The sequence below is a fragment of the Salmo trutta genome, unplaced genomic scaffold, assembly GCF_901001165.1.
Source record: "Salmo trutta unplaced genomic scaffold, fSalTru1.1, whole genome shotgun sequence".
NCBI classification, from domain to species: Eukaryota; Metazoa; Chordata; class Actinopteri; order Salmoniformes; family Salmonidae; genus Salmo; species Salmo trutta.
Window position 1 is genome coordinate 7,667 of NW_021822907.1, and position 17,334 is coordinate 25,000.

General features: G+C 46.4%; 1 protein-coding gene and 1 long non-coding RNA gene across 2 annotated transcripts in view; both read left to right on the top strand.

The window, feature by feature from the left end:
• The first annotated feature begins 212 nt into the window (after positions 1–212).
• melk (maternal embryonic leucine zipper kinase) overlaps positions 213–17,334 on the top strand; it is a 40,519-nt gene continuing 23,397 nt past the window's right edge. Inside the window, 11 exon segments of the mRNA XM_029745989.1 lie at positions 213–388; positions 809–896; positions 1,510–1,595; positions 1,952–2,068; positions 2,233–2,376; positions 8,881–8,949; positions 11,343–11,435; positions 12,437–12,535; positions 13,311–13,379; positions 14,394–14,492; positions 16,858–16,944. Of these exon segments, the coding sequence (XP_029601849.1) occupies positions 833–896; positions 1,510–1,595; positions 1,952–2,068; positions 2,233–2,376; positions 8,881–8,949; positions 11,343–11,435; positions 12,437–12,535; positions 13,311–13,379; positions 14,394–14,492; positions 16,858–16,944 (927 nt within the window). The 5' untranslated portion in view covers positions 213–388; positions 809–832.
• LOC115186314 (uncharacterized) lies at positions 3,597–3,962 on the top strand. The gene is made up of 3 exons (XR_003875681.1): positions 3,597–3,628; positions 3,687–3,764; positions 3,823–3,962. It is a non-coding gene; the product is annotated as an uncharacterized LOC115186314 (long non-coding RNA).

Genomic DNA, 17,334 nt, shown 5'->3' on the forward strand with positions numbered 1-17,334 from the left:
AATAAATAAAATAAATTTATTTTATAGCTGCAGTGCCATTAAATAAATGACTTTCCTAATTAAATAAAGGTAAAATAAATATAAATAAATTAAATACATTTATTTTATAGCTGCAGTGCCATTAAATAAATGACTTTCCTAATTAAATAAAGGTTAAATATAAATAAATAAAATAAATGTATTTTATAGCTGCAGTGCCATTACTGAACGACAGAGGCAGGAAGGAGATACAGACACCGGAAGTAGGACGTGTCGTCACTGTAGTGGGGAATTCAAACTTCGACAACAGGACGTATATTACAAATACAAAGTATATATTTACCCACATTCGTGATAACGTTTGCTTTCTTCAGTATATCCAAGTTTTTAATTTTTTTTTAAATTTAAGGTAGGTTCGACGCTTTTAGCGTAGGATAAATTAGTTAGCCAAACTGTACAAAAGTATCGTTAGCCTAGCTTGGCAACCCGCAACTCAGTGAATTAACTTAACGTAGCAATGTTGCTAACTGGTTTGAATTGATAAGTCTTGTCACAGTTTACTACCGTATTTGTATATGCTATAATTATAAGTATAATATTGTCATCTTATGCGTTGAAACATTTCGTTTTAAGTTAACATTAGCTTATCGACGTTTCAGTGGAGACCGAAGGTTGATTAGTTGACAGGCAGCAAACGTTGGCTAGCTAGACAGACAGACAGACCGCTTGTGTGTTTGGGATGATATTTTAGCCGTCAGTAGCCACCTATCGGAACTAACCTTCTGGAGACTTTCAGCTAAATGTCGCTGTGTGGGTTTTTATATCGCAGCTGGAAGGTTGTGTTTTCGGCGAGATGCCCATGGAAAGCGCGGCGGAACTCCTCACGTACTATGAAGTCTACGAGACCATCGGCTCCGGTGAGACACTTCATCCCATCCATACCTGGCACAGGAGCAACCAGGAATGTGTTTGTGTGCATGTAGCTGTCTGGGTGGGTGTGTGTTATCCGTTCTAATCGGTGTGTTTGTGTGCATGTAGCTGTCTGGGTGGGTGTGTGTTATCCGTTCTAATCGGTGTGTTTGTGTTATCCGTTCTAATCGGTGTGTGTGTGTGTGTTATCCGTTCTAATCGGTGTGTGTGTGTGTTATCCGTTCTAATCGGTGTGTGTGTGTGTGTGTGTTATCCGTTCTAATCGGTGTGTGTGTGTGTGTGTTATTCGTTCTAATCGGTGTGTTTGTGTGTGTTATCCGTTCTAATCGGGGTGTGTGTGTGTGTGTGTGTTATCCGTTCTAATCGGTGTGTTTGTGTTATCCGTTCTAATCGGTGTGTGTGTGTGTGTTATCCGTTCTAATCGGTGTGTGTGTGTGTGTTATCCGTTCTAATCGGTGTGTGTGTGTGTTATCCGTTCTAATCGGTGTGTGTGTGTGTTATCCGTTCTAATCGGTGTGTGTGTGTGTTATCCGTTCTAATCGGTGTGTGTGGTCTCTTATCTGACCTGCTGTTCTGCTGGGTGTGTGTGTTGTCCTACAGGAGGCTTTGCTAAGGTCAAGCTGGGTCGCCACATCCTGACTGGAGAGAAGGTGGCCATTAAAATCATGGAGAAGAAGGAACTGGGGGTGAGTCTCACTCTCTCATCTCTCTTTCCCTTCCTCTCTCTCTCTCTCTCTCTGTCTCTCTGTCTCTCTGTCTGTCTCTCTGTCTCTCTCTGTCTCTGTCTCTCTCTGTCTCTCTCTGTCTCTCTCTGTCTCTCTCTGTCTCTCTCTGTCTCTCTCTGTCTCTCTCTCTCTCTCTGTCTCTCTCTCTCTCTCTCTCTCTGTCTCTCTCTCTTCCTCTCTCTCGCTCTCTCTTTCCCTTCCTCTCTCTCTGTCTCTCTTTCATCTGTCTAAGTCTCTAATATTTAGTGTGTTTTTTACTGTTTTAATCTAATGTGGACGGCTTGTTAAAGAAACACCCCTTTTCTTCTTCTGTGCAGGAGGACCTTCCTCGTGTGAAGGTGGAGATAGAGGCCATGAAGAGTCTGAGCCACCAGCATGTCTGTAGACTGTACCACGTTATAGAGACTAATACCAAGATATACATGGTGCTGGAGGTAGGACCCCCCCCCCCCCCCATCAGCATGTCTGTAGACTGTACCATGTTATAGACTAATACCAAGATATACATGATCCTGAAGGTAGGACCCCCCCCCCCCCCATCAGACAGACCAGCCCCAATCTGAACCTCTCCCCCCCCCCCCCTCTTCTTCTTCTCCAGTATTGTCCAGGAGGAGAGCTGTTTGACTACATCATCGCTAAGGACCGTCTGTCTGAAGAGGAGACCAGAGTGTTCTTCAGACAGATCGTTTCGGCGCTGGCCTACGTCCACAGCCAGGGGTACGCTCACAGAGACCTGAAACCGGTAGGTAACCAGGGATACGCTCACAGAGACCTGAAACCGGTAGGTAACCAGGGGTACGCTCACAGAGACCTGAAACCGGTAGGTAACCAGGGGTACGCTCACAGAGACCTGAAACCGGTAGGTAACCAGGGGTACGCTCACAGAGACCTGAAACCGGTAGGTAACCAGGGATACGCTCACAGAGACCTGAAACCGGTAGGTAACCAGGGATACGCTCACAGAGACCTGAAACCGGTAGGTAACCAGGGGTACGCTCACAGAGACCTGAAACCGGTAGGTAGCCAGGGGTACGCTCACAGAGACCTGAAACCGGTAGGTAACCAGGGATACGCTCACAGAGACCTGAAACCGGTAGGTAACCAGGGGTACGCTCACAGAGACCTGAAACCGGTAGGTAACCAGGGATACGCTCACAGAGACCTGAAACCGGTAGGTAACCAGGGATACGCTCACAGAGACCTGAAACCGGTAGGTAACCAGGGGTACGCTCACAGAGACCTGAAACCGGTAGGTAACCAGGGATACGCTCACAGAGACCTGAAACCGGTAGGTAGCCAGGGGTACGCTCACAGAGACCTGAAACCGGTAGGTAACCAGGGGTACGCTCACAGAGACCTGAAACCGGTAGGTAACCAGGGGTACGCTCACAGAGACCTGAAACCGGTAGGTAGCCAGGGATACGCTCACAGAGACCTGAAACCGGTAGGTAACCAGGGGTACGCTCACAGAGACCTGAAACCGGTAGGTAACCAGGGATACGCTCACAGAGACCTGAAACCGGTAGGTAACCAGGGGTACGCTCACAGAGACCTGAAACCGGTAGGTAACCAGGGATACGCTCACAGAGACCTGAAACCGGTAGGTAACCAGGGATACGCTCGCAGAGACCTGAAACCGGTAGGTAACCAGGGATACGCTCACAGAGACCTGAAACCGGTAGGTAACCAGGGATACGCTCACAGAGACCTGAAACCGGTAGGTAACCAGGGATACGCTCACAGAGACCTGAAACCGGTAGGTAACCAGGGATACGCTCGCAGAGACCTGAAACCGGTAGGTAACCAGGGATGCGCTCGCAGAGACCTGAAACCGGTAGGTAACCAGGGATACGCTCACAGAGACCTGAAACCGGTAGGTAACCAGGGATACGCTCACAGAGACCTGAAACCGGTAGGTAACCAGGGATACGCTCACAGAGACCTGAAACCGGTAGGTAACCAGGGGTACGCTCACAGAGACCTGAAACCGGTAGGTAACCAGGGGTACGCTCACAGAGACCTGAAACCGGTAGGTAACCAGGGATACGGTAGGTAACCAGGGGTACGCTCACAGAGACCTGAAACCGGTAGGTAACCAGGGATACGCTCACAGAGACCTGAAACCGGTAGGTAACCAGGGGTACGCTCACAGAGACCTGAAACCGGTAGGTAACCAGGGATACGGTAGGTAACCAGGGGTACGCTCACAGAGACCTGAAACCGGTAGGTAACCAGGGATACGCTCACAGAGACCTGAAACCGGTAGGTAACCAGGGGTACGCTCGCAGAGACCTGAAACCGGTAGGTAACCAGGGATACGCTCGCAGAGACCTGAAACCGGTAGGTAACCAGCGATACGCTCACAGAGACCTGAAACCGGTAGGTAACCAGGGATACGCTCACAGAGACCTGAAACCGGTAGGTAACCAGGGATACGCTCACAGAGACCTGAAACCGGTAGGTAACCAGGGATACGCTCACAGAGACCTGAAACCGGTAGGTAACCAGGGGTACGCTCACAGAGACCTGAAACCGGTAGGTAACCAGGGATACGCTCGCAGAGACCTGAAACCGGTAGGTAACCAGGGATACGCTCGCAGAGACCTGAAACCGGTAGGTAACCAGGGATACGCTCGCAGAGACCTGAAACCGGTAGGTAACCAGGGATACGCTCGCAGAGACCTGAAACCGGTAGGTAACCAGGGATACGCTCACAGAGACCTGAAACCGGTAGGTAACCAGGGATACGCTCGCAGAGACCTGAAACCGGTAGGTAACCAGGGATACGCTCGCAGAGACCTGAAACCGGTAGGTAACCAGGGGCACGCTCGCAGAGACCTGAAACCGGTAGGTAACCAGGGATACGCTCACAGAGACCTGAAACCGGTAGGTAACCAGGGATACGCTCACAGAGACCTGAAACCGGTAGGTAACCAGGGATACGCTCACAGAGACCTGAAACCGGTAGGTAACCAGGGATACGCTCACAGAGACCTGAAACCGGTAGGTAACCAGGGATACGCTCGCAGAGACCTGAAACCGGTAGGTAACCAGGGATACGCTCACAGAGACCTGAAACCGGTAGGTAACCAGGGATACGCTCACAGAGACCTGAAACCGGTAGGTAACCAGGGATACGCTCACAGAGACCTGAAACCGGTAGGTAACCAGGGATACGCTCACAGAGACCTGAAACCGGTAGGTAACCAGGGATACGGTAGGTAACCAGGGATACGCTCACAGAGACCTGAAACCGGTAGGTAACCAGGGATACGCTCACAGAGACCTGAAACCGGTAGGTAACCAGGGATACGCTCACAGAGACCTGAAACCGGTAGGTAACCAGGGATACGCTCACAGAGACCTGAACCGGTAGGTAACCAGGGATACGCTCACAGAGACCTGAAACCGGTAGGTAACCAGGGATACGCTCACAGAGACCTGAAACCGGTAGGTAACCAGGGATACGGTAGGTAACCAGGGATACGCTCACAGAGACCTGAAACCGGTAGGTAACCAGGGATACGCTCACAGAGACCTGAAACCGGTAGGTAACCAGGGATACGCTCGCAGAGACCTGAAACCGGTAGGTAACCAGGGATACGCTCGCAGAGACCTGAAACCGGTAGGTAACCAGGGATACGCTCGCAGAGACCTGAAACCGGTAGCAGTAACCAGAGACCTGAAACCGGTAGGTAACCAGGGATACGCTCGCAGAGACCTGAAACCGGTAGGTAACCAGGGATACGCTCGCAGAGACCTGAAACCGGTAGGTAACCAGGGATACGCTCGCAGAGACCTGAAACCGGTAGGTAACCAGGGATACGCTCGCAGAGACCTGAAACCGGTAGGTAACCAGGGATACGCTCGCAGAGACCTGAAACCGGTAGGTAACCAGGGATACGCTCGCAGAGACCTGAAACCGGTAGGTAACCAGGGATACGCTCGCAGAGACCTGAAACCGGTAGGTAACCAGGGATACGCTCGCAGAGACCTGAAACCGGTAGGTAACCAGGGATACGCTCGCAGAGACCTGAAACCGGTAGGTAACCAGGGATACGCTCGCAGAGACCTGAAACCGGTAGGTAACCAGGGATACGCTCGCAGAGACCTGAAACCGGTAGGTAACCAGGGATACGCTCGCAGAGACCTGAAACCGGTAGGTAACCAGGGATGCGCTCGCAGAGACCTGAAACCGGTAGGTAACCAGGGATGCGCTCGCAGAGACCTGAAACCGGTAGGTAACCAGGGATACGCTCGCAGAGACCTGAAACCGGTAGGTAACCAGGGATACGCTCGCAGAGACCTGAAACCGGTAGGTAACCAGGGATACGCTCGCAGAGACCTGAAACCGGTAGGTAACCAGGGATACGCTCGCAGAGACCTGAAACCGGTAGGTAACCAGGATACGCTCGCAGAGACCTGAAACGGTAGGTAACCAGGGATACGCTCGCAGAGACCTGAAAACCGGTAGGTAACCAGGATACGCTCGCAGAGACCTGAAACCGGTAGGTAACCAGGGATACGCTCGCAGAGACCTGAAACCGGTAGGTAACCAGGGATACGCTCGCAGAGACCTGAAACCGGTAGGTAACCAGGGATACGCTCGCAGAGACCTGAAACCGGTAGGTAACCAGGGATACGCTCGCAGAGACCTGAAACCGGTAGGTAACCAGGGATACGCTCGCAGAGACCTGAAACCGGTAGGTAACCAGGGATACGCTCGCAGAGACCTGAAACCGGTAGGTAACCAGGGATGCGCGCGCAGAGACCTGAAACCGGTAGGTAACCAGGGATACGCTCGCAAGAGACCTGAAACCGGTAGTAACCAGGGATACGCTCGCAGAGACCTGAAACCGGTAGGTAACCCAGGGATGCGCTCGCAGAGACCTGAAACCGGTAGGTAACCAGGGATGCGCTCGCAGAGACCTGAAACCGGTAGGTAACCAGGGATGCGCTCGCAGAGACCTGAAACCGGTAGGTAACCAGGGATACGCTCGCAGAGACCTGAAACCGGTAGGTAACCAGGGATACGCTCACAGAGACTGTGTGGGTGTCTATAATACCTGGTATATAGTATAATACCTGGTGTATAGTATAGTACCTGGTGTATAGTATAGTACCTGGTATATATAGTATAATACCTGGTATATATAGTATAATACCTGGTATATAGTATAATACCTGGTATATAGTATAATACCTGGTATATATAGTTTAATACCTGGTATATATAGTTTAATACCTGGTGTATAGTATAATACCTGGTATATATAGTTTAATACCTGGTATATATAGTTTAATACCTGGTATATATAGTTTAATACCTGGTATATATAGTATAATACCTGGTATATATAGTATAATACCTGGTATATATAGTATAATACCTGGTATATAGTTAATGTATATATTATAATACCTGGTATATAGTATAATACCTGGTATATAGTATAATACCCGGTATATAGTATAATACCTGGTATATAGTATAATACCCGGTATATAGTATAATACCCGGTATATGTTTTAATACCCGGTATATGTTTTAATACCCGGTATATATAGTTTAATACCTGGTGTATAGTATAATACCTGGTATATATAGTTTAATACCTGGTATATATAGTTTAATACCTGGTATATATAGTATAATACCTGGTATATATAGTATAATACCTGGTATATAGTATAATACCTGGTATATATAGTATAATACCTGGTATATAGTTAATGTATATATTATAATACCTGGTATATATAGTATAATACCTGGTATATATAGTATAATACCTGGTATATAGTATAATACCTGGTATATATAGTATAATACCTGGTATATAGTTAATGTATATATTATAATACCTGGTATATAGTATAATACCTGGTATATATAGTATAATACCTGGTATATAGTATAATACCTGGTATATAGTTAATGTATATATTATAATACCTGGTATATAGTATAATACCTGGTATATAGTATAATACCTGGTATATAGTATAATACCTGGTATATAGTGTAATACCTGGTATATATTATAATACCTGGTATATAGTATAATACCTGGTATATAGTTAATGTATATATTATAATACCTGGTATATAGTATAATACCTGGTATATAGTTAATGTATATATTATAATACCTGGTATATAGTATAATACCTGGTATATAGTATAATACCTGGTATATAGTATAATACCTGGTATATATAGTATAATACCTGGTATATATAGTATAATACCTGGTATATAGTATAATACCTGGTATATATAGTATAATACCTGGTATATATTATAATACCTGGTATATATAGTATAATACCTGGTATATAGTATAATACCCGGTATATAGTATAATTTTACATTTACATTTTAGTCATTTAGCAGACGCTCTTATCCAGAGCGACTTACATTTCATACATTTCATTCATATTTTTTTTTATTTTTTTTATTTTTATTTTTTTTCCCCCTGTGCTGGCCCCCCGTGGGAATCGAACCCACAACCCTGGTGTTGCAAACACCATGCTCTACCAACTGAGCTACAGGGAAGGCTAGTATAATACCTGGTATATATTTTAATACCTGGTATATAGTATAATACCTGGTATATATTTTAATACCTGGTATATAGTATAATACCTGGTATATATTTTAATACCCGGTATATAGTATAATACCTGGTATATAGTATAATACCTGGTATATATTTTAATACCCGGTATATAGTATAATACCTGGTATATAGTATAATACCCGGTATATAGTATAATACCCGGTATATAGTATAATACCCGGTATATAGTATAATACCCGGTATATAGTATAATACCCGGTATATAGTATAATACCCGGTATATAGTATAATACCTGGTATATATAGTATAATACCTGGTATATATAGTTTAATACCTGGTATATATAGTTTAATACCTGGTATATATAGTATAATACCTGGTATATATAGTATAATACCTGGTATATATAGTATAATACCTGGTATATATAGTATAATACGTGTATGGAACTACTGTTAATGCTCCTCTCTCCTCTCCTCTCTCTCCTCTGTCTCTCTCCCCTCTCCTCTCTCCTCTGTCTCTCTCCTCCCCCTCTCTCTCTCTCCTCTCCTCTCTCTCCCCCTTCTCTCTCTCTCCCCTCTCCTCTCTTTCCCCCTCTCTCTCTCCCCTCTCCTCTCTCCTCTGTCTCTCTCCTCCCCCCTCTCTCTCCCCCCTCCCTCAGGAGAACTTGTTGCTAGATGAAGACCACAACCTGAAACTGATAGACTTTGGTCTCTGTGCCAAACCCAAGGTAACCACACTGCCATGTTGTCTCAGTGATGTGTGTCGAGGCTTAGTGGTCGTTGTCTATAAATATATAGATTTCATTCATGTGTGCTAAGTCCTGTCTAATCACTGTGTTATAGATGGGGCGGTCCTGTCTAATCACTGTGTTATAGATGGGGCAGTCCTGTCTAATCACTGTGTTATAGATGGGGCGGTCCTGTCTAATCACTGTGTTATAGATGGGGCGGTCCTGTGTTATAGATGGGGCGGTCCTGTCTAATCACTGTGTTATAGATGGGGTAGTCCTGTCTAATCACTGTGTTATAGATGGGGCGGTCCTGTGTTATAGATGGGGCGGTCCTGTCTAATCACTGTGTTATAGATGGGGCGGTCCTGTGTTATAGATGGGGTAGTCCTGTCTAATCACTGTGTTATAGATGGGGTGGTCCTGTCTAATCACTGTGTTATAGATGGGGCGGTCCTGTGTTATAGATGGGGTAGTCCTGTCTAATCACTGTGTTATAGATGGGGTGGTCCTGTCTAATCACTGTGTTATAGATGGGGCGGTCCTGTGTTATAGATGGGGTGGTCCTGTCTAATCACTGTGTTATAGATGGGGCGGTCCTGTCTAATCACTGTGTTATAGATGGGGTGGTCCTGTCTATAGATGGGGTGGTCCTGTCTAATCACTGTGTTATAGATGGGGCGGTCCTGTGTTATAGATGGGGTTGTCCTGTCTAATCACTGTGTTTATAGATGGGGTGGTCCTGTCTAATCACTGTGTTTATAGATGGGGTAGTCCTGTGTTATAGATGGGGTAGTCCTGTCTAATCACTGTGTTATAGATGGGGCGGTCCTGTCTAATCACTGTGTTATAGATGGGGCGGTCCTGTCTAATCACTGTGTTATAGATGGGGTAGTCCTGTCTCATCACTGTGTTATAGATGGGGTGGTCCTGTCTAATCACTGTGTTATAGATGGGGCGGTCCTGTCTAATCACTTTGTTATAGATGGGGCGGTCCTGTCTAATCACTGTGTTATAGATGGGGCGGTCCTGTCTAATCACTGTGTTATAGATGGGGCGGTCCTGTCTAATCACTGTGTTATAGATGGGGCGGTCCTGTGTTATAGATGGGGTGGTCCTGTCTAATCACTGTGTTATAGATGGGGTGGTCCTGTCTAATCACTGTGTTATAGATGGGGCAGTCCTGTCTATAGATGGGGCGGTCCTGTCTAATCACTGTGTTATAGATGGGGTAGTCCTGTCTAATCACTGTGTTATAGATGGGGCGGTCCTGTCTAATCACTGTGTTATAGATGGGGTAGTCCTGTCTAATCACTGTGTTATAGATGGGGCGGTCCTGTCTAATCACTGTGTTATAGATGGGGCGGTCCTGTCTAATCACTGTGTTATAGATGGGGTAGTCCTGTCTAATCACTGTGTTATAGATGGGGTAGTCCTGTCTCATCACTGTGTTATAGATGGGGTAGTCCTGTGTTATAGATGGGGTGGTCCTGTCTAATCACTGTGTTATAGATGGGGTAGTCCTGTCTAATCACTGTGTTATAGATGGGGCGGTCCTGTCTAATCACTGTGTTATAGATGGGGTGGTCCTGTCTGGGATATGAGCTGATGACCTGTTGTGGTAGTCCAGCCTCACCACAGTCTGTCTTTATAGGGGGGTCTGGGATATGAACTGATGACCTGTTGTGGTAGTCCAGCCTCACCACAGTCTGTCTTTATAGGGGGGTCTGGGATATGAACTGATGACCTGTTGTGGTAGTCCAGCCTCACCACAGTCTGTGTTTATAGGGGGGGTCTGGGATATGAGCTGATGACCTGTTGTGGTAGTCCAGCCTCACCACAGTCTGTGTTTATAGGGGGGGTCTGGGATATGAGCTGATGACCTGTTGTGGTAGTCCAGCCTAACCACAGTCTGTCTTTATAGGGGGGTCTGGGATATGAGCTGATGACCTGTTGTGGTAGTCCAGCCTCACCACAGTCTGTGTTTATAGGGGGGTCTGGGATATGAACTGATGACCTGTTGTGGTAGTCCAGCCTCACCACAGTCTGTCTTTATAGGGGGGTCTGGGATATGAGCTGATGACCTGTTGTGGTAGTCCAGCCTCACCACAGTCTGTCTTTATAGGGGGGTCTGGGATATGAGCTGATGACCTGTTGTGGTAGTCCAGCCTCACCACAGTCTGTCTTTATAGGGGGGTCTGGGATATGAGCTGATGACCTGTTGTGGTAGTCCAGCCTCACCACAGTCTGTCTTTATAGGGGGGTCTGGGATATGAGCTGATGACCTGTTGTGGTAGTCCAGCCTCACCACAGTCTGTGTTTATAGGGGGGTCTGGGATATGAGCTGATGACCTGTTGTGGTAGTCCAGCCTCACCACAGTCTGTCTTTATAGGGGGGTCTGGGATATGAGCTGATGACCTGTTGTGGTAGTCCAGCCTATGCCGCTCCAGAACTCATCCAGGGGAAATCCTACATCGGATCTGAGGTGAGACACCCGTTGGGGGTGGGGGGGGGGATATATCTGGGTGTGTGAATATAATGAGTGTGTGTGTATATCACACACACACACACTACCGTTCAAAAGTTTGTGGTCACTTAGAAATGTCCTTGTTTTTGAAAGAAAAGCAAATTGTTTGTCCATTTAAAATAACATTAAATTGATCAGAAATACAGTGTAGTCATTGTTAATGTTGTAAATGACTATTGTAGCTGGAAACGGCTGATTTTTAATATGGAATATCTACATAGGCGTACAGAGGCCCATTATCAGCAACCATCACTCCTGTGTTCCAATGGCACGTTGTGTTAGCTAATCCAAGTTTATCATTTTAAAAAGCGAATTGATTATTAGAAAACCCTTTTGAAATTATGTTGGCACAGATGAAAACTGTTATTCTGATTTAAAGAAGCAATAAAACTGTCCTTTAGACTAGTGGAGTATCTGGAGCATCAGCATTTTATGGGTTCCATTACAGGCTGAAAATGGCCAGAAACAAAGAACTTTCTTCTGAAACTCGTCAGTCTATTCTTGTTCTGAGAAATGAAGGCTATTCCATGTGAGAACTTACCAATAAACTGAAGATCTCGTACAAACGCTGTGTACTACTCCCTTCACAGAACAGCACAAACTGGCTCTAACCAGAATAGAAAGAGGAGTGGGAGGCCCCGGTGCACAACTGAGCAAGAGGACAAATACATTAGAGTGTCTAGTTTGAGAAACAGATGCTTCACAAGTCTGGACAAAAAATGTGCATTTCTCAGTGACCACAAACTTTTGAACGGTAGTGTGTGTGTGTGTGTGTGTACCAGGCTGATGTGTGGAGTATGGGCGTACTGCTGTTTGGATATATAGTGTGTGTGTGTGTGTGTGTGTGTGTGTGTGTGTGTGTGTGTGTGTGTGTGTGTGTATAATGTGTGTGTGTTGTGTTACCAGGCTGATGTGTGGATATATAGTGTGTGTGTATAATGTGTGTGTTGTGTTACCAGGCTGATGTGTGGAGTATGGGCGTACTGCTGTTTGCTCTGCTGTGTGGATATCTGCCCTTTGACGACGACAACTGTATGGTCCTCTACAGGAAAATCACTGTAAGATACTGTCTCTCTATTGGTCAAGTTACAGGGTTGTTATTAGATACTGTCTCTCTATTGGTCAAGTTACAGGGTTGTTATTAGATACTGTCTCTCTATTGGTCAAGTTACAGGGTGGTTGTTATTAGATACTGTCTCTCTATTGGTCAAGTTACAGGGTTGTTATTAGATACCGTCTCTCTATTGGTCAAGTTACAGGGTTGTTAGCTAGGTATCCAAGGTAACGTGACAGAACGTGGTTGTTAGCTAGGTATCCAAGGTAACGTGACAGAACGTGGTTGTTAGCTAGGTATCCAAGGTAATGTGACAGAACGTGGTCGTTAGCTAGGTGTCCAAGGTAACGTGACAGAACGTGGTCGTTAGCTTGGTATCCAAGGTAACGTGACAGAACGTGGTTGTTAGCTAGGTATCCAAGGTAACGTGACAGAACGTGGTCGTTAGCTAGGTATCCAAGGTAACGTGACAGAACGTGGTTGTTAGCTAGGTATCCAAGGTAACGTGACAGAACGTGGTTGTTAGCTAGGTATCCAAGGTAACGTGGTAGAACATAGTTGTTTTAACAAATAGTTCAGCCAGCTAGTAGTTCTGCGACGGCCAGCTATTTCTGACACGGTAGAAGGGAAAACATTTAGCGCCACTAATATAGTTCAGAACTGTTTCTCTGGAGAAAAGGTTCAACCAGGACGGTTTCTCTTTCCCTCAACTAAATATTTGTGCTACGTGTGAAAGCCAGATCCAAAGCCCTGGTGTAAAACTAACCTCAATGTTCTAGAGAGGAACGTACAACAACCCTCACTGGCTGTCTCCTGGGAGCATCCTGCTGCTCAACCAGATGATGCAGGTACACACACACACACACACACACACACACACAACCCTCACTGGCTGTCTCCTGGGAGCATCCTGCTGCTCAACCAGATGATGCAGGTACACACACACACACACACACACACACACAACCCTCACTGGCTGTCTCCTGGGAGCATCCTGCTGCTCAACCAGATGATGCAGGTACACACACACACTCACTCACTCACTCACACCTCCTCTTGCTCTTTTGATTTTGCCATATGATCAGGTTTTGTATAGGAGGAGTTATTGATTGTGTGTGTATAGGAGGAGTTATTGATTGTGTGTGTATAGGAGGAGTTATTGATTGTGTGTGTATAGGAGGAGTTATTGATTGTGTGTGTATAGGAGGAGTTATTGATTGTGTGTGTAGGAGGAGTTATTGATTGTGTGTGTGTGTAGGAGGAGTTATTGATTGATTATGTGTGTGTATAGGAGGAGTTATTGATTGTGTGTGTATAGGAGGAGTTATTGATTGTGTGTGTAGGAGGAGTTATTGATTGTGTGTGTGTAGGAGGAGTTATTGATTGTGTGTGTATAGGAGGAGTTATTGATTGTGTGTGTAGGAGGAGTTATTGATTGTGTGTGTGTGTAGGAGGAGTTATTGATTGATTATGTGTGTGTATAGGAGGAGTTATTGATTGTGTGTGTATAGGAGGAGTTATTGATTGTGTGTGTAGGAGGAGTTATTGATTGTGTGTGTGTAGGAGGAGTTATTGATTGTGTGTGTATAGGAGGAGTTATTGATTGTGTGTGTAGGAGGAGTTATTGATTGTGTGTGTATAGGAGGAGTTATTGATTGTGTGTGTATAGGAGGAGTTATTGATTGTGTGTGTAGGAGGAGTTATTGATTGTGTGTGTGTGTAGGAGGAGTTATTGATTGTGTGTGTGTGTAGGAGGAGTTATTGATTGTGTGTGCGTAGGAGGAGTTATTGATTGTGTGTGCGTAGGAGGAGTTATTGATTGTGTGTGTGTAGGAGGAGTTATTGATTGTGTGTGTGTGTAGGTGGATCCAAAGCATCGTGTGACCATCAGACAACTCCTAGACCACCCCTGGATGACGTCTGGCTATGACAGCCCTGTGGAGTGGCACAGCAAGCAGCCTGTAAGAACACGCACCTACACACACACCTACACACACACACACACACACACACACCTACACACACACACACACACACACACACGCCTGAGAACGGCCAAACGCGCCAAAGAACGGCCAAACGCGCCTGAGAACGGCCAAACGCGCCTGAGAACGGCCAAACGCGCCTGAGAACGGCCAAGAACGCGCCTTGTTACAGGTTTCTGTTTTTCCTTGTACGTTTTGAGGTTGGACTTTACCACGTATAGCTCGTTAGCAGGTAGGGCGAATAGATTGGTGTCACCTCGTTAGTCAGGATGTGTTTCACCTGTGCTGGTTGCCGTCTCATTAGCGGGAAGGTGTTTCACCTGTGCTGGTCCAGGTGCTATTTAAGGGTGGCTGACCCAGTTCTCCAGTGGTCTTGATGGATGCGGAGGGTCAAAGCCTTTAGTGGTCTTGATAGATGCGGAGGGTCAAAGCCTTTAGTGGTCTTGATAGATGCGGAGGGTCAAAGCCTTTAGTGGTCTTGATGGATGCGGAGGGTCAAAGCCTTTAGTGGTCTTGATAGATGCGGAGGGTCAAAGCCTTTAGTGGTCTTGATAGATGCGGAGGGTCGAAGCCTTTAGTTGTCTTGATAGATGCGGAGGGTCGAAGCCTTTAGTTGTAGACAAAATCCTTTATCTCATTTGGTTTTGCTCCAACTGTTTGCTTTGCTTTCTGTCTTTCAGTTTGGTGTTGGTTTATCTTTGGTTTTCCTCTACTTGGGCAAATGTTTGTGCTTCTCATGTTGGGTGTCTTTTAGGTCCCAGTTGTTGCTAGTCAGCTTTCAGTGGACCCCCCATAGTGTCTTTCAGTGGACCCCCCCATGAGTCTTTCAGTGGACCCCCCCATAGTGTCTTTCAGTGGACCCCCCCATAGTGTCTTTCAGTGGACCCCCCCATGAGTCTTTCAGTGGACCCCCCCATGAGTCTTTCAGTGGACCCCCCCATGAGTCTTTCAGTGGACCCCCCCATGAGTCTTTCAGTGGACCCCCCCCATGAGTCTTTCAGTGGACCCCCCCATGAGTCTTTCAGTGGACCCCCCCATGAGTCTTTCAGTGGACCCCCCCCATGAGTCTTTCAGTGGACCCCCCCATGAGTCTTTCAGTGGACCCCCCCATGAGTCTTTCAGTGGACCCCCCATGAGTCTTTCAGTGAACCCCCCCATGAGTCTTTCAGTGGACCCCCCCATGAGTCTTAGAGGCGGCGGGCGGCCCGGCGGTTCGAGGCGGCGGGCGGCCCCCCCCCCCAGTACCTGTTAAATGTTGAAGACACATTTCAGTTAAATACATTCTGTTGTACAACTGACTAGGTATCCCCCCTTTTCACCCTAAACACACACACACATTAGTGCTTTTTAAGGTTTCAGTTTGATTATAATGTATTATTTAAAGTATCACGGTTTTCCGTTTGGATTATATATATATTTTTTTAAACATTTAAATTCACTGTGTGTTGAGTCCCATGATGGTAGTGACTGCTGATCAGTTATTAACCATAATTTGTTCACATTACTGTATTTTAATAACATATTTCACTTGTTATATTGTCTATATTACATTTAGTTTTATTTAATGACTTTATTCCTTCATTCCAAAGTCGTCATTTCATTTCTATAGAGCTGCTGTTTGATTAAAAATCACTATTTCAGTAGTTCTTCAAAGTAAATAAGACTTTTATGACTGTTGAATACCAAATATCATTTAGATCCTGTATTTTCAGGTAGAGATGCGTCATGAAAAACACATTTGAGCTCAGAAAAAACGGAATAAAATGGAATTCAAGTAATTGAACCCCCCCCTCTCTCTCTCCACCCCCCCCAAAAAAATGAGCGTTTATTATTTATTTTACGTTAAAAGAAAAAGTTAAATAACCAACATTTCATTTAATTACTCAGCACAGACAGACAGACCCTACATTAATCTGTATCTCTCTCTCTCTCTCCATCTCTCTCTCCTCTCTCTCTCCATCTCTCTCTCCTCTCTCTCTCTCCATCTCTCTCCCCCTCTCTCTCCATCTCTCCCCCCTCTCTCTCTCTCCATCTCTCTCCCCCCATCTCTCTCTCTCCCCCCCTCTCTCCATCTCTCTCTCTCCATTTCTCTCTCCCCCTCTCTCTCCATCTCTCTCTCCTCTCTCTCTCCATCTCTCTCTCCTCTCTCTCTCTCCATCTCTCTCCCCCTCTCTCTCCATCTCTCCCCCCTCTCTCTCTCTCCATCTCTCTCCCCCCATCTCTCTCTCTCCCCCCCTCTCTCCATCTCTCTCTCTCCATTTCTCTCTCCCCCTCTCTCTCCATCTCTCTCTCCTCTCCCCCTCTCTCTCCATCTCTCTCCCCCTCTCTCTCTCCTCTCTAGTTGGGTTATATAGATGAGGACTGCATCACTGAGATGTCCGTCAACCTGAAGAACTCCAGGCAGAGCAGCCTGCAGCTGGTCAATGAGGTATTAGGGGGGGGTTCATCAGTAGAGGTAAGGGGGGGTTCATCAGTAGTGGTAAGGGGGGGGGTTCATCAGTAGAGGTAAGGGGGGGTTCATCAGTAGAGGTAAGGGGGGGGTTCATCAGTAGTGGTAAGGGGGGGGGGTTCATCAGTAGTGGTAAGGGGGGGGGGTTCATCAGTAGTGGTAAGGGGGGGGGGTTCATCAGTAGAGGTAAGGGGGGGGTTCATCAGTAGAGGTAAGGGGGGGGGGTTCATCAGTAGAGGTAAGGGGGGGGGGTTCATCAGTAGAGGTAAGGGGGGGGGGGTTCATCAGTAGAGGTAAGGGGGGGGGTTCATCAGTAGAGGTAAGGGGGGGGGTTCATCAGTAGAGGTAAGGGGGGGGTTCATCAGTAGA